Below are 21271 nucleotides of genomic sequence, written 5' to 3'. Positions count from 1 at the left end.
GCCCTTCCCCCGGGTCTGACGGTCGGGATGGGGTCGGGACGGGAACTGTTCGTGGAAAGCCCGCACCAGGTCAGGGGCCTGAACGGCAGATGCGTCCACCCAGGTGAAATCCTCGGGCCCGTACCCCTTCCAGGCAATGAGGTATTGGAAGCGCCCCTTCAGCCAACGGGAGTCCCGGATACTGTCCACCTCGTACGTCGAGGCATCGTCCTCGTCGGCTGCGACTGGGGGGGCAGGCGTCGGCGGGCGGCGGAGATGGCTCGCGGGGGCCTCAGGGACCAGGAGGGACCGATGAAAAACAGGGTGGAGCCGCATGGAGCGGGGTAGAGTCAACCGGTAGGCCACCGGATTGATGACCGCCTCGATAGGGAAGGGACCGATAAAGCGTTGGGCCAGTTTCCTCACCGGCCGGTCCGTGGGGAGGTGTTTCGTGGACAACCACACCCGATCTCCTACTTCCAGCGGTGGCGTCGCCCGGCGGGCGCGATCGGCGAACCGTTTATAATCCTCTTTCGCCCGGATCAGCTGCCGCCGCACCAGTTGCTGCACTGCCTGCAGCTCCGAGAGGAAGTCCCGGGTCTCGGGAACAGGGGAGTCCATGATGGTCAACGGGAAAAACCGTGGATGGTATCCGACGTTGGCATGGAACGGGGTCATCTGGGTGGAGGTGTGTTGGGAGTTATTAAAAGCGAACTCCGCCAGGGGAAGGTACTCGGCCCAGTTGTCCTGCTGCTGGTTGACAAAACAGCGGAGGTACTGCTCCAGTATGCCGATGACCTTCTCCGTGCCCCCGTCAGTCTCCGGATGGTGCGACGATGACAGGCACACCTGCACCTCCAGCGCGGCCATCAGGCTTTTCCAGAAGCGAGCCGTGAACTGGGCCCCGCGGTCCGAAACCACCCGGTCCGGCAGGCCGTGGAGGCGGAAGATATGTTGCAGGAACAGGCGAGCCGTGGTGCGGGCCGAGGGCAGGCCGCGGCACGGGATGAAATGTGCCATCTTCGTGAGCGCATCCACCACCACGAGGACGGTCGTGTACGTAGCGGACAGGGGCAGGTCTGTCAGGAAGTCCATGGAGATGGCTCCCCAAGGTCTCTCCGGTGTCGGTAGCGGCTGGAGGAGTCCGGGAGGGGGGCCGGACGCGGCTTTGGCCTGTCGGCACGTCACACAGGACGTCACGTAGGCGTGCACGTCGTGCCGTACCCGAGGCCACCAAAAAGTCCGCGTCACCAGGTTCAAAGTCTTAAAGAAGCCGAAGTGCCCCGCCGCGGGGTTGTCATGACACTGGTTCATGACGAGGGCTCGGAGCGGACTCGTGGGCACGTACAGCCGACCCCGATGTCTGAGCAAGCCCTCCTCCACGGTCCATGGGGACGCGGGGCCGACGTCCGCTCTCCGCTGCTGCGACCAGTCGTCCCGTCGCTGCGCTTCCAGCACCCGAGCCCGCAGGTCCACCGGTTCCTGGACCGCGGCCAAGGAGTCCGCTGGCAGCACCGTCCGGGGGGGAAGGGAGTCCTTGGGGCAAAAGTATTCCAGCTTACGGGATAGCGCGTCCGCCCTCTGGTTGAGGTTGCTCGGAATGTAGGTGACGTGGAAGTTGAACCGGGTGAAAAACAACGACCACCGGATCTGCCGCTGGTTCAACTTCCGTGCCGTGGTGAGGTGCTCCAGGTTCCGATGGTCCGTCCACACCTCCACCTGGTGTCGGGCCCCCTCGAGGTGATGTCGCCAAGCCTCGAACGCGGCCTTGATGGCCAGCAACTCCTTTTCCCAGATGGTGTAGTTGCGCTCGGAAGGGTTGAGTTTCCGGGAGTAGTATGCGCAGGGAAAAAGAGTGCCGCCATCCACCGGAGCCTGTAGCAGCACCGCCCCAATCGCCACGTTGGACGCGTCCGTCTCCACCACGAACGGACGGTGTGGATTGGGGTGCCTCAGGACTGGCTCCGTGAGGAAGGCCTGCTTGAGGACCTCGAAGGCCTGCTGCTGCGGGGGCCCCCACTGGAACGGGACCTTCTTCCGAAGGAGCTGGGTCAACGGCAAGGTCAGGGTGGCGAAGCCCGGGATGAAGGTCCGATAGTAGTTGGCGAATCCCAACAGACGCTGGACGTCCTTCACCCGACGCGGGGGTTCCCAACTGTGCAAGGCCTCCACCTTGTGCGGGTCCATCGCGATGCCCTCGGGGGTGATGATGTGCCCGAGGAACTCTATGGAAGTCTGGAAGAAGTAGCATTTCTCCAACTTCGCATAGAGCTGGTGCTCCCGCAGGCGCTGCAGGACCTGGCGGACATGCTGGAGGTGACTTTCCGGGGTCCGGGAATAGATCAAAATGTCATCCAAGTAGATCACCACGAACCGATCCAGCATGTCCCGGAACACATCGTTCATCAAGTGCTGGAAGACCGCGGGGGCGTTGGTCAACCCGAACGGCATGACGGTATACTCGAAGTGTCCGTACCGCGTGCCGAACGCCGTCTTCCACTCGTCCCCCTCTCTCACGCGCACCAGGTTGTAAGCCCCTCGGAGATCGAGCTTAGTGAAGATCGAGGCCTCCCGCAACCTCTCCATCAGCTCCGGGATCAGCGGCAGGGGGTAGCGATTTCGCACTGTGATGGCGTTCAAGCGCCGGTAGTCGCAACACAGGCGCAAGTCCCCCGTCTTCTTTTTAACGAAGAGGACCGGGGCCGAGAGCGGGGAGGTCGAAGGCCGGATGAACCCACGGGCCAGGTTCTTTTCCAGAAAGTCCCGTAAGGCGGCCAGCTCGGGCTCCGACATGGAGTACAGGCGTCCCGAGGGCAGGGGCGCGTTGGGCATTAGGTCCACCGCACAGTCGTAGGGTCGGTGCGGGGGCAAGCGGTCCGCCTCCTTCTCGCTGAACACGTCGGCGAAGGGCGTCAGCTCCGGAGGCAAGGAGACGTTTGGGGCAGAGACGTCCTGGCTGGCGCAGGTGTGGCGAAGGTGGTCGACACACTGCAGGCTCGGGAACGAGATGGCGTTTCTCGACCACGCCACCTGAGGGTCGTGCGCCCGAAGCCAGGCCATCCCCAGGACCAAGGGAAAGTGCAGATCCGCCGTTACGTAAAACTGGATCGCCTCCTCGTGGTTTCCAATGGCGAGGCGCAAGGGCTGGGTAGCGGTTTTGATGGGTCCCGCCACGAGTTCCCGCCCATCTATAGTTTCAACCCTCAACGGAGGGTCCACTGGAACCAAGGGGACTTTGTAATGGGCCACAAAGGCCTGGTCCATAAAGTTCGTGGTGGCCCCCGAGTCCACCAGCGCGTGCGCCTGGAGCCCCTCCGACCGGTTAGCCAACAACACCCGGGTGTTCAAAATCAGGTGCCGAGGGGGCTCACAGTCCACAGCCGCCGACTCCGGCGGGGCATGGTCACGTGCCTGACCCAGAGTTTCCCCTAGGCCAGGCCTGGCCCGTTTCCCGGCAGGTCACGCCGAGACTCCAGAACAGGCTTGAGCGGTCCACTCCGCTTCCGGGGACACGAGGCGGCAAAATGTCCCGCCTCGCCGCAATAGAGGCACAACCCCCCTTGACGTCTCCGCATCCGCTCCTGGGCCGTCAGTTGAGGTCTGGCTGCTCCGAGCTCCATAGGCTCCTCAGCCGTCGCCACAAAACGCTGTGCGGTCCGGAGCGCTGTTGGTGCGAAACGCGGGGGTGCCGACGCTGTCGATGGTTCCGGAAGAGCCCGACGGGGCCGTCGCCGTTGCAAGCGGGCGTCGATGCGCAGGCATTGGGTCACCAGCGCGTCGAGGGTCGGTGGCGCCTCCACACGAACCAGCTCGTCCTGCATCTCGTCAGAAAGGCCATCCTGGAAAGCGTCCATCAGCGCCACCTCATTCCAAGCCGAATCCTGGCCTAGCAGTCGGAACTCTGCAATATAGTCCTGCAGGGGGCGCTTGCCTTGGCGGAGGTCCTTGATGCGCCTCGCTGCCGTCTGCACCCGGAGGGGGTCCTCAAACATGGTGCGCAGGTGTTGTAAAAAGCCCTGAAAGTCCAGGAGCAAGGGGCTATCTTGCAACAACAGGGGCGTGGCCCATCGGGCGGCAGTGCCCGAGAGGGAGCTGATAACAAATGCCACCCGAGCCCGGTCATCCGGAAAATCCTCCGGCCTCATTGCCATAAACAGTTGGCATTGTCCCAAGAAGGCCGGAAACATCTCCTGCTGCCCAGAAAACCTATCTGGCACATTCACTGGGCATCTCGGACGGGGAGGGGGAGGAGGTGGAGCTGCAGGAGCATTTCCCAAAGCAAGTTGGGCAGTTAGCTGTGCTACTTGCTGTTGCAGAAGCTGATTGGCCTCCAGCATCTGCTGTATCTGCTGCTGCAGCTGTTGGTCCATCGTGGGTTAACGATGGAGTATGTGGTGACGAACAAGATGATCTGTCCCCGTACCCACACACACACCCACACAGCCAGTCGAGGGTTAAGGAAACATTTGGAACGCACCCAGGTCTTATCTCCGACTTGGCAGCGATAGACACACCGTCTGCCAAGGGTCTTTATTTTCACAAACAGACAGATAAGATACGAACGTTCAAGAAAGTCCAAACAGAAATAATATTCCTCCCAGCAGTTCCGGACGAGGCTTTAGTGACTCCAAGGTTTTGCTTTGTTCGTCACAAGGATCCTTTGACCACTACCCTCTATTATATAGTCTCTGGGGTGTGGTCCAGTGACTCAGTTCTAATCCCTAGCACGCCTCCCAAGCTGCTGCAAACGTTTATCACGCCTTCGGAGGCGTGCGTCCAGGAATGATGTTTCATTATCACTTTGACTCGAATCAGCTGTTTCCTCTCCCTCAGCCAGCACTTGAAACAATGCCAGAGGGGAGGGGCCTGGAGAGTGAGGCCTGGCTGACTCCTCTTCCTCATGCTCGGAGCTTTCTTCCTCCGATGGGACAGGCTCAGAGGGCGGGGCCACAACAGATATAGACATCAAGCCCTTGTCATGGTCTGATCATTCTCTCCTTCACATGGACTTTCAAGTCACTTCCACCCACCGCAGGGAGACGGAACCAACCAAATGGTTCCGTCCCAGGCGCCTGATGGACCCCGAAAGGTTCCTGATGGAGCTTGGGCGATTTCCTGAGACTCTGGCTCACAACTCGACTGAGGACCTGGTGGTCGCCTGGGACAAGGTGGCTACTGGGGCCTTGGACCGCGTTGTGCCTTTGCGGCCTCTGACCCGATGCCGATCTTGTCTAGCTCCTTGGTTTTCCGAGGAGCTGAGAGAGATGAAGCGTCGGAAAAGACGCCTGGAGAGCGATTGGAGAACAAGCCGATCTGAATCTGACCGAACACAGGTGAGATCTTATATTAAGACCTACCTAGTGGCGATAAGAGCGGCAAAGTCTAGCTACTTCTCCGCTTTTATTGCATCAGCAGAGAACCGCCCAGACGCGCTGTTTAGGGTGACCCGCTCCCTACTTCAGGTGGGGGTACGGGAAGATCCCTTAAAGGGTCGAGCTGAGGATTTTGTACAATTCCTGCATGATAAAGTCGCTCAGATTCGGGAAGGCCTGGACTCCGATTGGGTAGATCCAGGGGAGGAGACGGGGGCAGGTCTTGAGAGCGTTATCTGGGAAGAGTTTGACTCTGTGACTCCTGAGGACGTGGACAGGATTCTGGGCAAGCTTAACGCTGCCACATGTTTATTGGACCTGTGTCCCTCCTGGTTGGCACTGGCCTCCCAGGAGGTTACACGAGGCTGGCTCCAGGGGATTATAAATGCTTCTCTGAGTGAGGGTGTCTTTCCCGCCGCCTTGAAAGAGGGGGTTGTGAAGCCCCTCCTAAAGAAGCCTTCCCTGGACCCGGCTATATTATCAAAGTATCGTCCAGTCTCCAATCTTCGCTTTGTTGTGAAGGTTGTTGAGAGTGTGGTGGCGCGACAACTACCCCGATACCTGGATGAAGTTGTCTATCTGGATCCATTCCAGTCAGGCTTCAGGTCACGATACAGCACGGAAACGGCATTGGTCGCGTTGGTGGATGATCTCTGGAGGGCTCAGGACAGAGGTTGCTCCTCTATCCTGGTCCTATTAGATCTCTCAGCGGCTTTTGATACCATCGACCATGGTATGCTGGAGGAGTTAGGAATAGGGGGCACCTATTCGGTGGTTCTCCTCCTTCCTCTCTGACCGTTCGCAGTTTGTGTTGGCAGGGGGCAGAGGTCGACCTCGAGGCACCTTATTTGTGGGGTGCCGTAAGGGTCAGTCCTCTCACCCCTTCTGTTCAACATTTATGTAAAACCGCTAGGTGAGTTCATCCGTGGTTTCGGGGTGAGTGTTCATCAGTATGCTGATGACACACAGCTATACATCTCCACCCCAGACCACCCCAATGATGCCCTTGCTGTGATGTCCCGTTGCCTGGAGGCCGTGCGGATCTGGATGGGGAGAAACAAGCTCAGACTCAACCCATCCAAGACCAAGTGGCTGTGGCTTCCGGCGTCCCGGTATAGTCAGCTGGTACCATCACTGACAATAGGGGATGAGATCTTGCTCCCCACAGAGAGGGCCCGCAACTTGGGTATCCTCCTGGATTCACGGCTATCTTTAGAAGATCATTTGATGGCTGTGGCCTTTTATCAGGTTCGCCTGATCCGCCAGTTGCGTCCCTTTCTGGATCGGGACGCCTTGCGCACGGTCACTCATGCCCTAGTTACCTCCCATATGGACTACTGTAATGCTCTCTACATGGGGATCCCCTTGAAAAGCACCTGGAGGCTCCAACTGGTCCAGAATGTAGCCGCGCCGGTGATTATGGGTGCAGCTCATTACGCCCATGTAACACCTCTCCTACGTGAGCTGCACTGGCTCCTGGTGGTCTTCCGGGTGCGATTCAAGGTGTTAGTTATCACCTTTAAAGCGCTCCATGGCTTAGGACCTGGGTACCTATGAGACCGTCTTTTGCCACCAAAGCCTCCCACCGACCAGTTCGTTCTCACAGGGAGGGACTACTCAGGGTACCGTCAGTCAAATTATGTCGACTGGCGACTCCCAGGGGGAGGGCCTTCTCTGTGGGGGCTCCAACCCTTTGGAATGAACTGCCCCCGGAGATACAGAATATCCCTGAACTCCGTGCTTTCCGCCATGCCCTCAAGACCCTGATGTTCCAACAGGCGGGGCTAAACATATGAACATGTGAATGATTTTTTTAAATGTTATCTAATTCTGGGTTTTATTTAATTGACCAAACTAAGTAATAATTTTAATTAGCCATTTTATGATGTTTGTGTGTCTATATTTTTCTTGACTGTACACCGCCTTGAGTCCTACGGGAGAAAGGCGGTATAGAAATATAATAAATAAATAAATAAATAAATAAATATAGAAAGCTGGGGTTTTATTTTACTATTTTAAAATAATCTGTAGCCTTGGATGAATTTGTTGAAATTGAGGCTGAAATTCCTCAATTTTTATGAATTCTGATTGGTCAGACTAAACAAAAAAACAGACAAACAAATATTCTTTGATCACTAGAGGGAGCTAAGAAGATGTCCAAATTTGAGCACATTTTAAGGGAGGTATTTAAAAATATTCTACAGAAAATTATTCATTTTATAGACTGATTAGGTTCTAAATATATAAATAATATAGACAATATTAAAAAAGAACAAGAGCTGCAATTATATGTAGAGAGCAATCAAATTACTGAGGCAATTTCACAAATATCTGACAATGTAAAGGATTTAACTGCAACTTTGGAATATAAACCTGACACCAATTTTTATTATGATGGTAATATAATGGTTTGATGATACGATGCTTTGAATATAACCCTCTCAGTACAACTGAAACAAGAATTTCAAGCAAATTCACAACTCTCAAGGATACTAACAAAGTACAGAATTATTTGAGAAAAAGAGACTCAATAGATATTTCAGAGAATGAGGATGAGCTCCAAGCAAATCTACAACTTTCAATAGAACATGTTTGGGACTTTTTCTTCATGGATATTAACAAGGTTGAGTATTCCTTGAGAAAGAGAGACTTCATAGACATTCCAGAAAAGAAAAAGATTTTATTCTATGAGGTTAAGCTGGACGGAGTGACTTAAATTTAATGAGTTAATTGGAGTTAGGATGGATTTTTAGAAGTGTAATGTAATTGAAAGAAAGCTCTAATGTAGTTTTGTGTTTATCAATTGGGTTTCAAAATGTTTTTTTCTTCTGCTTTTAAAACAATGTTTGAGTAATTCCTAAAGTTTGTAAAATATTACTGAAAGTAAATTTGAAATGATTAGAAATATTTTAAGAAAAATCTGGAGTTCTTAAACGGATGCTTTAAAAAAAAGTTTTTGTTCTCTAAGGTTAAAGAACTTGAGAGAGTGTAGTAAATTATGTTAATATAAATGATAGTTTATAAAGATTAATAGGTATAAACAGAAATATATATTATTTCCCACAATAAAAAGAAAAAAGGAGAGATGGTTAAATCAATTGTTTTATTTAAAGAAAAGAATCTACCTAATTTTGTTTCCATTTGGAAATTGTTTCTGGATTTTGTGCTTGTGATGGAAACAATGAAACTTTGATTTTGGTTTTGCTGATTAGATAGGTTTGTTGTTATCGAAATGGCTAGTATATATCATTGTGTAAAAGTATTATCTTCTACTGTGCTAAAGAGAGTCAAAAGTCAACACCTTTTTTCTTTTTCTCCTTTTACTTATTTTTTTCCTTTACCCTTTTTCCTCCCTTAATATCCCATTATTTTCATTTTCTTTGTATTTTATATTCTGATAAAGTAATAAAAATTTTCAAATCTCCAGAGACACAGTGAATTATATAACTATAGGGCTGATAACAGGACCAGGTCTGGGCCTCTACTTTCCCAAATATCTGTGCTTAGTTCAAATGTTTGGAGTAAAGATTGGAAATCTTCTAGAATATAGTCAATGGAAATGACTCCATGCAGCTTATGAGTGGTGCATTCAGTACAGTTGAAGATGTCACTGTGGTCTTAATGGATGTTAGCATGATGAACCTGAAACCCGTTCTTAGAACTAATGAAAAATTCAAGTAGGAAGTTAAATACAGCTGAGGGGACTCTTGGTGGTTATAGTTAGTGAGCTGTAGTTGTTTAATGTCTCCTGTAATTGGACTTGAACATAAAAGCCAGCCATTAATTGTTTCAACCCTAATAGGAAGATGGGAATGATTTTGGGATACAAGACCATAGCTTAGACGATGGTCTGATAAATGATATTTGAGTCTAAACAAGGAGGAGTGGCAAAACTATCTCAGAAGGGACACTTTCTAGTTTTCAGATCAGTAAAAGTAGGGACAAGAAGTGGTACTTTCACACAAAAAGATAGACGGGAGATGGTACTTTCAGACCTTACAAGACTAACAACAGGCTAAGTTGATAGAAAATATTTGCATGCAACAGTGATATTGACAATAGTACAAAGTGTGTTAAAATTTATAATTAGATTAGTTCAAGATAATAAATGGCTAACTGATCAGTAACTACTGTATGCTTTGATATTGATAGTTCCTTTCTACACATCTGAATCGGCACCAATGATACTCCAAGCATAATTTCCAGCATATCAATAGTAACTATTTAGGAAGGAGGGAAAAGTTCTTTGGGGCCTGAGTGATGTTTTCATCAGTATGTTGAAGACAAAAGTTCAGCAAGGGAAAGGACAACTAGACTGTTGGTATAAATGTGGAGGACAAGTTAGACATTAAGTTTAGCCATTCCATGTATCTGGTGACACAAGCTGTAGCTCACAAAAGCTTATGCATTTTAATAAAATTTGATAATCTGAAAAAGTGCTACCAGACTTCTTCAGAATTTTAGCTATTGATTTCACAGGAGTTATGGAACCTATATTTTGGATGCAATTTGTAAGTTAGCCCATTTGGGGTAACTTGGTTCAAAAGGTTTTGCTCTATTGTACACCATTTCACTCAAAAGTTATGGGAATCAGAGTTTTAGTGATATATAAATAGACAGATTAACACAACACTTTCCCTCCTATGTATACAGCATGTTATTTTGTCCAAATGGATTGAAAAATAGAATTTGTGTCTAAGGAAGACTGATCAACATACTAATGTTTACTTGATTTTGTTTTTTCTGTTGTCAAAAATACAAGTCTCAGGAACCATAATTTTTTCTGCTGAAATAGTAATAACAATTTTTTAAAAAAGTAAAACCTATCTTTGCCTAATATGAGCTCAAAAACTGGAATATATAACAAAAAATCTGCAAGATAGAAAACAAATTGCAGATTAAGAAACCGAACAAACGAGAACAAAAAAGAATAATGACACATGTCCATTGTATCTCTTATGTCACTAGAAAGCCAGTTCAAAGACTGAGAAAAAACACATTTCTTCAGTTCAGGTTTTAATTCTGCTGTTGTTACTTTTCCCAACAATGAAAATTTATCTTTTTAGCACTCACCCCAGCTCAATAAATTGATATAGGGTAAGCGAGAAGCAATCTTGATGGATAAAAGAGAGAACTAGGCGATGTAGGCATAGTATAATAGACTTTGATTAAGTGCAGTTGGCAAAAATGAGTGAAAAAAAACTTAAATGCCATTATGTAGGAAGAAGTGATATTGTCAAATTCATTCAGCTCTGCATTTTGACTTGTTCCCAAGCAATAAGTGCTCTTCTGGGGAAGAATAGAAAAATAGCTTTGTACCTGGTGTTAGTGAGTGGGACTTCTGAAAATGAGAAAAGGTAACTGCATATTGGATACATATGTAGTTTAAACTGGATAAATAGAGAAGTGTGTTTTTTGTTAAAGAGCTAGAAATGCTGCTTTCCATTCTGGTGATGCGCTACAGTATAGCGAGGCAAGAGCTAAATCAAAAAAGGGTGTCAGGGATACTAAAGCTACGTACAGATGGAGGATTGCACATCTTTCTGAGAACTCAGACTCTGGTTGGGTATGGCAAGGCCTGTGACAAATCACGGGGCAGAGCAATAAAAATAGTTTATCTAACAGTAGTGACTCTGGCTGAGCAGCTAAATAAATTTTTCAGCCGTTTTGAGGTGGAAACAGGAACAACCATCATTCCAGCATTTACCTCTGATAGTACACCATTAACATCTACCATTGATAGACAACCATTTCTACAGCAGATCTCTGATGTGAGACGCACTTTCCAGAATATTAATATCCAGAAGGCAGCTGGGCCTGATGGAATCATGGGATGAGTTGTTAGGGACTGCGCTGCAGAGCTAGCTGGAGTGTTCACGGATATTTTCAATGTATCCCTGTCACAGTGCTCTATCCCTACCTGCCTGAAGACATCTATTATAGTGCCAGTCCCTAAGCAGACAGTAGTGGTCTCCCTTAATAATTATAGATCAGTAGCTTTAATATCTGTTGTCATGAAATGTTTTGAGAGGCCGGTGTTGAACTATATTAAGGCTAGTCTTCCATCTACTTTGGACCCATACCAATTTGCATATAGGAGTAATAGGTCAACTGACGATGCTATGTCTATTGTTGTCCATACTGTATTGAAACATTTGGAACAACAGGGAACATATGTGAGGCTATTATTTGTGGATTGTAGCTCTGCCTTCAATACCATTCTACCCAACAGGTTGTTTCTTAAAATGTCCAATTTGGGTATAAATCAGAGGATTTGTTTGTGGATAAAGGATTTTCTGACAGATAGGCCACAGTCAGTAAGGATGGGATCTCACCGTTCCTCTACTCTGATACTAAGCACAGGAGCCCTCCAGGGTTGTGTGCTAAGCCCTTTCCTTTATTCCTTATATATACATGACTGCACCCCATTGTATAACACCAACACAATTATTAAATTTGCGGATGACACAATAGTGGTGGGGCTCATTAATAAGAACAATGAGTCTGCTTATAGAAAGGAAGTACAAGGGCTAACATTATGGTGTAAAGAAAATAATCTTACACTTAACATCAAAAAAACTAGAGAACTTATAATTGATTTCAGGAGGAATAGAGATGTACATTTACCATTGTACATAAATGGTGAGGAGATGGAGAGAGTTGGCAGTTTTAAATTTCTGGGCATTTATATGTCGGAGGACCTCTCATGGACTATGAATGTTAACATGCTTGTGAAGAAGGCACAGAAGAGGCTGTACTTCCTGAGAATGCTCAGGAAGATAAATCTATCTCAACATCTACTCTGTCCTAGTATCGCAGCACCATTGAGAGTGTCCTGACATACGGCATTCTTGCATGGTATGGGAGTAGCTCTGTAGCAGACAAAAAAGCTCTACAGAGAATCATTAAAACTGCCCAGAATATCATCGGGCTCCAGCTACCAGCCCTGGATGACATCTTCGAATCTCGCTGTTTGAGGAAGTTGCATAACATTCTCAGCGACTTTTCCCATCCTGCTTCCAATCTTTTTGGACTGTTGCCTTATGGCAGAAGATACAGAACAATTAAAACTCGGACCACATATTTTCTGAATAGTTTTTATCCCAGAGCTATAATTGCAGTCAACAACGAACTAAAGGGCCACCATCAGTGAGCTGTTGGACAGCATTACTTGGTCTGTTGTGTGGATGTTTGGATGGTTTAGGGGTGGGGAATTTGTGGTGGGTGGGGGTTAGGGTTAGGGTTAGGGTTATGGATATGACACACGCAGGCCGCTCCCACCCCAGTTCTGCAAAGGCAAAAAACATTGTGATATGTCACAATCCGGCCCATGATGCTATTGAGTTTGACACCTATGGATTAAGGAGATGTACTGTAAGGATGTACTATTTTTTTTCCTTCTCTCCTTGGACTTACATGCCAAGAGCAGGATGCTGATGGGGAACTAAATTGATTGAACTTGTCAGCTAGATGAACTACGTGGCTGCTGAATGTTGAATGTTAGAGCTGCCCTTCTTATTGGTTGGTAATGAGATGAGTATAGTGGGGGCCCTGGTGAGTAGGGGCAGGGATTGGGGATGATGGATATTGTTAGGGTTAGGGAGACAATCAGTGGCCTACTCCTGTCGCTTGCAATATTTCCCCATGCCTGTCATCACTGTGAGCTTACTATGAGGGAAAGCAGCCGTGCTGTTTGGTATCAATATCAGGTTCTAGCCCCCCACATAACTCTGATAACTTTTATTGTCAAACAGTCTACTATTGTTTTCTTTGTTATGTGCACTATTAATATGATACTTTTAATATTAAGTACATTTTTGGGAACTTTCTACTATTTCTAAGATAGAACTAGTTTAAATTATTTATTACCAAGTAACTGATTTATGATAACATATTTTTTCTGCATGCAATCACAGATAGCTTTGACATTTCAGATTAGTTTGTAGAGTTTGAAAACTGAATCATCCCTAGTTGAGACTAAAATTAGACTGATGGATGTCAGAATTTGAGTTTCAATATATTACTCAATTATGAAACAACAATTAATATATTCTTGAAAATGTAATATATTTCTTTCTCCTCTCATCCAACCCTATGCAAACTTTTCAAGATTACTGTTTTAGCCAAGAAGCAGCAATCTTGCTAAAGACTGAAAGTAGGATATAACTATTCATTTTTCTCTTTTGCTATTATTATTAGTAGTAAAAGTATTAGTATTATTATTTTGCTATTATTAGTACTGGTAGTAGATGATGTAGAAAAGTGATTTTCTGAATTTCCAGATGCTCAGCTGATTATAGATCAGTTAGCTGGCAGATAAAGCCTTGTGAGACTCCCAAGATTACATAAACTAAAGAGAGAACACAACAACTTTAAATGGGCCATATAATTCTATATGCATATAGAATTTCCATTTATATCAGCAAGGTATATAATGATAACTTTCCGCATGGAAATAGAAAAAGTTCTAGAAGATTTGAAGACAATGTCCCTTTGTCATTTTCGAAGAAAGGCAAAATGTCCATAGCTTGTTGAGGCAGTGATATTTGAATTGAATTGAACTGAATTGAACTTTATTTGGCCAAGTGTTATTTGACACAAAATAAATTTATCTCGAGTACAGAAACACTTAGTGTACATGCAAAGCAACATCATCATCATCATCCCCACAATAAAAAGGGGGAGCAAATAAGATAATAAGAAGGATAAATAATGATACTAAAGCCACGCTACATGGGTAAATATACATAGACATTACACAGCACTCTAAGAATTAGGTGTTCAGCAGAGTTGTGGCACAGGGGAAAATATTGTTCTGTGTCTAGTTGTTTTGGCATGCAATGCCTTGTAGAGCTGTCCCGAGGGGAGGAGTTGAAGCAGTTTATGTCTAGGATGTGAGTCTACAGATATCTTCTCACCCTCCTTCTGATCCGCACAATAGTCTTTTATGAAAGGCAAGATGGTTGCAATTGTTCTTTATTTACATATATGTTTATGCAAATAATAATAATTTAATAGTAATTTTTATTATTAAGATGCATTAGTAGGTAGCTTTTTAAATACATTTTTGTTTCAAAGATGTACTTGCAGAGCTCTAAAAACTAACTTTAATCTTAAATTATTTTTTAATGGAAAGTTATTTTAAAAATCCTTATAATTGTTGTAATTGACTTTCAGTAAATATGATAGTGTATATATGACAATTATAAATAGCTTTCTTTTCTGTCCTCTACAAGGCCAACTCTATTATATAATTCTATTTCTATATTTCAGGAAGCCTTTCCAAAGAAGAGAAGTGCTACACTGGAAGCAGTGCCATCTGTTTCTTCAGAAACATTTCCTGTAGAAAATGAGAATGGTCTCTGTGATTTTCTTGATACAACAGTTACGAAGAAACCTTGTTCTTTAGAAATAACAAGAGGAGTTTCATCAAAAATAGGTGTTTTTACTGGTTTTGATTTTATAAGTATTACTACTTATGCTACCTAGATTTTTGTTTATACTATTAGCTGATTTTGAGAAATATGCAGGAATTTTATTACTTAATGCTTATCTGTGCGGGAAGCACAAACAAGCATTAAGGACAAATCCAGCTGAGTTGTAGTTGCTACATAAATATGGCATTTAGAGAGAAGGATAATTTCTCCAGACCATCTTCTTGTGAGAAAGAGTAAACCACAACAAAAAGTTGTAGAGTTTCTATTGCTGCTTTTAGCTGCCTAACCTGAGGATGTTTTAGCACATAACAAATTCATGCCACTCCCAAATATGGTCCCAAGATAAATTTGAAACTAAAAGAGGGCATCCCTAGCTTTCTTGAGACAGATGTTAATTCAGTCAAAGTTGTAATAGCACACAGTGGATATTCAGCTAGATGTCTGCGCCTTTCTAAAAGACTAACTTCCAAAAATATTTTATAGTTTTGAATTCCTGTGAAAAAAAGACTGGGTTCCATATTCTTCCTCTCCAATACAGCTTGCAATGCTTTTTTTCTGTCAGAATTTCAGTTTCCATTGTTCTGTGATACCTTCATTCCTATTTCTAGAACAATCCAGACCAAAGTATATAAACTTTCAAGATTTTTTCCTGGAGTGAAAAAATTGAGGAGCAATAAGGAGGTGATTGAATTTCAGTGTCTGAAATTACTATACATATGCTATTTTTCTCATATAATAAACTCTGCATTATAGTAATCTTAAAACTGTTCTGGATTTTTTGTCATTTATTTATATATTTATGTATGTATGCATGCATGTATTTATTTATTTATGTATTTATATTTTTGCCATATTATTTTTATAATTGTGGTAGCTTCTCCTATTTCATATTTTAAAAGAAAAATACAAGTATTTGAAGGAAATGTCTTTTATTTATTTAAAATATGTATATAGCTGTCCATCTCTGGGATATTTATAACCAAGGGATAAAATCTAATCTATGTATAATGAAAATATTTAAACCAAAGTCATTAAAGCTCAAAAATATTAAAACCAAAACTTGTTAAAGAGTAGGTAAGTCTTTGACTGTATAATGGTACGTAGGCCCAATTTGTAGACTCCTCACAGTTTCTGCTCTCTAGATAATATCCAAGAGTGTCAGTATAATTGAAACAGTTTTTTTCTACTACAGTAAATGAGAGAACACTGATTTTTGAGCAATCACATATCATAATGCCTCAATATCAAGAAGAAAAGAATTATGCATACATAAAATCCAGTTGAAACTCATTTGTTATCCAAATGAAACAAACAAAATGTTTAAAAGTTATATTTATGTAGTTATTTACCAAGCACATCTAAATTATATTAAAGTAACCAAAATATCTGTACAATCCTCAAGGCATGTCACAATTTTTGAGCACCCCTAATGTTTGGAAAGTTGAAAAATTTGACACGCCCTATAAATATTCAGCATTCCAGATGGCTGTAGCTTGCAGATAGTATTTAAGGACAGCCATATGTATAGAATGTTGCAATAGTCCAAATGAGAATTAACAAGGACATGAGTGGAATGAGCAGGAAAGACCATAACTGCATAAAGCTGGATCTGCACAATGTCCTGCTACCATCTGCTCATCAGGCAAAAGTTATAGGTCTAAAGAGGATTCCTTGCTTATGCTTCATTTTAAACAAATGGCTACTATTCAAGCCTGTAATGGAATTCGTTCTGACACACTTCCCATTCTTGAAGCCTCCCATTTTTCCAAGAACAGAATATTTTCTTGTGTCTCCTAAAAGAGTAACTGAATTAAGCCATTGCCTCCTACAAGCATTCTGCTGGTGGTAATTTCCCTCCACCACATTCAAGATTGGAGACCACATCTGATTTTCATCTAGATATTTCCACGAGACCAAGTTTATTAGATCATTTTTGGCATTTGCATATATAGTAATCTCACTGGCAGCTTCCAGCTATTCTGAAATGCCTTGCCTTTTATGATTCTGTCCTGGTCCTGGACTTTCCTTTTGCTCACTAATTTTGAGGTAAAATATACTTGGCATAGGAAGGGAAGAGTGGCATATCTGACACAGGAATGCAAATGAGGAAGCAAGACAACAGTTTCCAAAAAAAAATGAAGAGTTTTGGAGAATGCTCCTACATAATTCCTGATTTTGTCTAAATGAGGGAGCTCCTCTCTTGAGGAGTTGTATAGGTCTCTGCTGTCATTCATCCCTCTTTGGTGGTGATGTGTTTTAGGGCTTAGTATTCTTTTGAGGTCAGGCTCTAACTCCTTATATGAGTCAGTAGCTCCCTGTGCTGGGTTTGATTTATCACTCACAGGTGCTGACAACCTATTAATTCCTCAGCTATAACCTGACAGTCTTCTAGTTTCAATTCTTCAGGTATAGAATCACAGGAATCCATAACAGATACAGTAGATGAATATGAAGCAGAAAACACTTTGTTGGTTGTAGTCAAGGAACGATGAAACGGGGGAAGAGTTGCATGCCCTTCTAGGTTTCCATGATGAAGATTGAAGCTGGAGAATTCTTGGAGTTGAAATCCATGATCTTAAAATTTCTGAGAGTGAGAAACACTAATTTAATGAAAAGGAAAGAGAGTGATTCTTCCACACCTTCTCATCCTCTTACTTTTTAAAACCAACTCTCTTTTGACTTTGAAAGAACATTATTCCCTACAAGTCCTTCCTCTCAAATAGGGCTACATGTTTATTTAAGACAATTAATCCTTCCAATTAAGTGTGCACGTATGTGCTAGTAATGACAATATACAGTACGTGTTTGCTCATTTTTATTGTCATTTTTTTTCTGTGAACACACTAGCACATATTAAAAAAAATGAAATTCTAATGCCCTCCCTCAAAAGAAAATAAGCCAAAATATTGAAAGTCCACCTAAGCTAGCAACAGTATTCGGGACAGAATGCTTTAACCAAATTTCCATTGCAATGATAACACAGCAGTTTCTCATTTGCCAGTTTGTTATTAACTCTAGCTTCGTGTAATCCATTTTAGGCTTTAAGGAGCACATTAGCAAATAGATGGTAGTGGCACTCTATATTGATTAGCCTTTAGCCTAGTGGTTAGCCCTCCATGTTTTCCTCATTATACTCACCACCTATAAGTATATACAAATTAAGTATAAATTAAATATTTAAGTATATACCAATACTTAAAAAGAGCTTTTATATATCTTAGGGTCAGTAGTTACATCTGGACTGTATTCCTCTGTATAAAATTCCCACTTAAGACCATATCTAGGCAGTTAATTTGACTCTTATATTCATTTGAATGATGATAGTGATGATTTTTTTTTTAGTCATTGAATTGGTTGGTGGGGCAGTCCAGTCACCAGTTCACATCCTAATAGACAAGCTGATTTTCCCACAAGTGAGTTAATACCACCTGTTGGAACTTAAAAAGCCTTTAGTATATTTCTCCATTCCTATACAGAAGATATCAGAACTATAATTTTTAACCATCTATCCATTTTTAAGTACAGTAAGTATCATACTAATATTCCTAAATTCCTAATTTTCCTCTCACACTTCCAGTTTCCTCTCTAGTTTTGACAGGCAACCTATGAACATAAACCTTTTTCTGCACATGAATAGTTTCCTGCATTGAAATGCTAAGCATTAGCTGTGATCAGTGACAGGCTTTGTAGAAAACAATAAATGAATATCTCAACCTGAATGCAAACAATATGAATTATAGATCTAATAATTATAATAAATTATAAAATACTGAATCATTTGTCTTTAAAGCCATTTTCTGTTTTCACAGTATATTCTGTGTAATATTGTGTAATCACCAGAACACTATTTTTATTCATAGATAATGCACCTCAAGTAGCAATTACTGCACCAGGTACCGGTAACCATAGAAACAGTTCAACAGGCCCAACACCTGACTGCTCTCCTCCATCACCAGATACCGCGCTGAAAAATATAGTAAAAGTTATACGACCTCAGGTGAGTAGTCATAAATAGATATTATTTCATTTGAGTTTATCTGAAAACAATTTTTTTCTCTTTCAGGTTTCCAATATGAACATTGTAATATGGCTTGTTTAAAGACTTTGAAATAGAATTCCTAAACATTGCAGAGAGATGTATCTTGTTTGGATACAAAGACATGAATCTATATTATTGCTTTAGTGTTAAATACATTACACCTGTGTGTCTGACAAACCAGTTAACAGTTAAAGAACAGCCAAATCAGGGAACCACCAAGACCACTTCCAATGCTGATAGGGCAAGCCACTAGTAATGTACGTAGTTGTCTACATTGCCATTCTTTGGTAGATATTAGAAGAGAGTTTGTGGGCAACAACACCTGGCATTCTGTGCCTGAGCAGCACAGAGCCCAATTAATGTTCCCTTGCTCTTTTGTTTTCAGTGGAAGAATAAATCAACTTTCAATTCTTTATCTAGTGCTTTGCTTGCTTTTGCATGTGAATTATTATCATTTGTGGAATAAATTAAAGTCAATTGGTTAATAAAACAGTAAAAAATTGGAGTTTGCTTAACTGGTCTGTATAGAAACCATATATGCTTTTAAATGCTTATTCCTGGATAAATCAGAAATCCAGCAAAGTGAAACCAGAGCAATCATTTCTGTACACTTGTTTTCATGTATACATATAACATTAAACTATGATTTGGAATTGTATACATTCTTAACTTTGGCAATTTTATGTTTAATTTTTAGTTTTATTTATTGCCTCACAGTCTCCAGGCACTGAGCAGGACATCAACAGCACTACTTAGTTTGCCAGGGAAAGAGACATACAGCTAGGTATCATCAGTATACTGATGATTCCTCACCCCACAACTACAAATGAACTCAGCCAAGGACTTCATGTATATGTTAAATAGGTGTGGAGAGAATACTGAACTCCATGGAACACCACTTAATATGGGCCAAAGGCAAGATTTCTAACTCCAAGAATCAGTATCCAGTATTTAGACTTCTGGGAGGGGTAAGGCTGCTGAGATGCTGCTGAGAGCTAGGATAGATGCACTACTCCTGGGATGGTGGACCTATGGCACGCGTGCCACTGGTGGAACGCAGAACCGTATCTGTGGGCAAGCGAGCGTTGCCCTAGCTGAGCTCCAGTGTGTATGCTTTTCAGCCTTCGAGGCCCACCAGAAGTCGGGAAATGGGCTGTTTCCAGCCTCTGGGGGGTGGGGAGGCCATTTTCACTCTCCCCAAGCTCCAAGAAAGCCTCTGGAGCCTGGGGAGAGCGAAAAACAGGCCTTCTGGTCCCACCGGAAGTTGGGAAATGGACTGTTTCCGGCATCCAGAGGGCCTCCGGGGGGGGGCTGTTTTCGCCCTCCCCAGGCTCCAAGAAGGCCTCTGGAGCCTGGGGAGGGCGAAAAACAGGTTGTCATGCCCCTGTTGCAGTCTGAATCCGAAGAGGAACAAGAGCAGCTAACAGGGAGTGAGAGAGTGGATCTGTTGGCTGTGGAAGAAATTGGGGAAGTGCAAAGTCAGGCTGGACAGAGCAGAGGACAGGTAGAACAAGGGAGAGGGGGTTCAGATGAAGACCAAGCCCCACCCCCTCCTCATCCTAGGCAGCGTAGGAAGGAATGGAGAAGAGAGCAACGTGGGTTGCATGGGTTACGACGGAGGAAAGGACCCAGTCCTATTTACAAGGCACAGCTACTGATGGAGTTTAAAAGGAGAGGCAAATGGGAGGAGTGGTTGTCGGGAACAAATGCTGAGTTCATCTGGTGTTTATCTGAGTTCCTGGCATCCTCCCAACTGGTTTGATTTACTGCCATGCTACTTCACTTCTGGAATTCCCTATTTTGCTTGCCCTTGCCCTTGTCATTACCTTGTCTTGCCTTGTTGGATTTTTAGTTGAAAGTTTTCTGCTTACAACGTTTGGAACTGAAGTACTGTCAGCCAAAGACTATTACAGGTTAGTGGAAGAGCTTTCTCCAGGCTGGAGAGTTGAAAGGGACATTGGGGGCACAGTTGGTGATAATAAAGGGACTCATATCGGTTCTCTGGCTGTGTTGCCTTTGTGTCACACCCGGGGTCATCTGGGCCCATTGGGCCCACTGGGCCATCACATGCCAAAAGTGGGGGAGCGCGGGGGATCGCGCTCCCCCCGTTTTTGGCACATGATGGCAAAAAAGTTACCTATTACTGGGCTACTCCATGCTTCTGGATCATCCAAAAGTGCAACCAATGATATCTCCATTCCATGCCTGGGGAGTGGTGGTTTCATGTGCAATCTATATCCCATGCGTGCATAGATAAAGCTTTGCTTGCTCACCTGTTGCTTGAGTGGTCCAGTTCCCAAAGCCATGTACGGTACTGGTCCACAGCTGGGGATCCCTGCACTATATGACTGCAGTCCCCAATCTTTCTGGCACCAGGGACTGTTTTCAGAAGAAAAATCGTCTTCCACATTTAGCTTCAGTAAAGCACTTTAAATTCTAGCATT

At 44.1% G+C, this 21271-nt stretch overlaps 1 protein-coding gene across 4 annotated transcripts in view; it reads left to right on the top strand.

Moving 5' to 3' along the window:
• The window catches only part of ANKS1B (ankyrin repeat and sterile alpha motif domain containing 1B), a 281952-nt gene that overhangs the window by 68200 nt on the left and 192481 nt on the right, over window positions 1–21271 (top strand). For all 4 annotated transcript variants that reach the window (XM_070947769.1, XM_070947771.1, XM_070947767.1 and 1 more), the window contains exons 10-11: window positions 14625–14790; window positions 18649–18785. In XM_070947769.1, coding sequence (XP_070803870.1) covers window positions 14625–14790; window positions 18649–18785 — 303 coding nt within the window. The remainder of the gene's footprint in view (window positions 1–14624; window positions 14791–18648; window positions 18786–21271) is intronic.

This window comes from Pituophis catenifer, unplaced genomic scaffold (assembly GCF_029215685.1).
Source record: "Pituophis catenifer annectens isolate HBS135680 unplaced genomic scaffold, rPitCat1.0.hap2 SCAF_7, whole genome shotgun sequence".
NCBI lineage: Eukaryota > Metazoa > Chordata > Lepidosauria > Squamata > Colubridae > Pituophis > Pituophis catenifer.
This window is presented reverse-complemented; position numbering and strand designations above follow the sequence as displayed.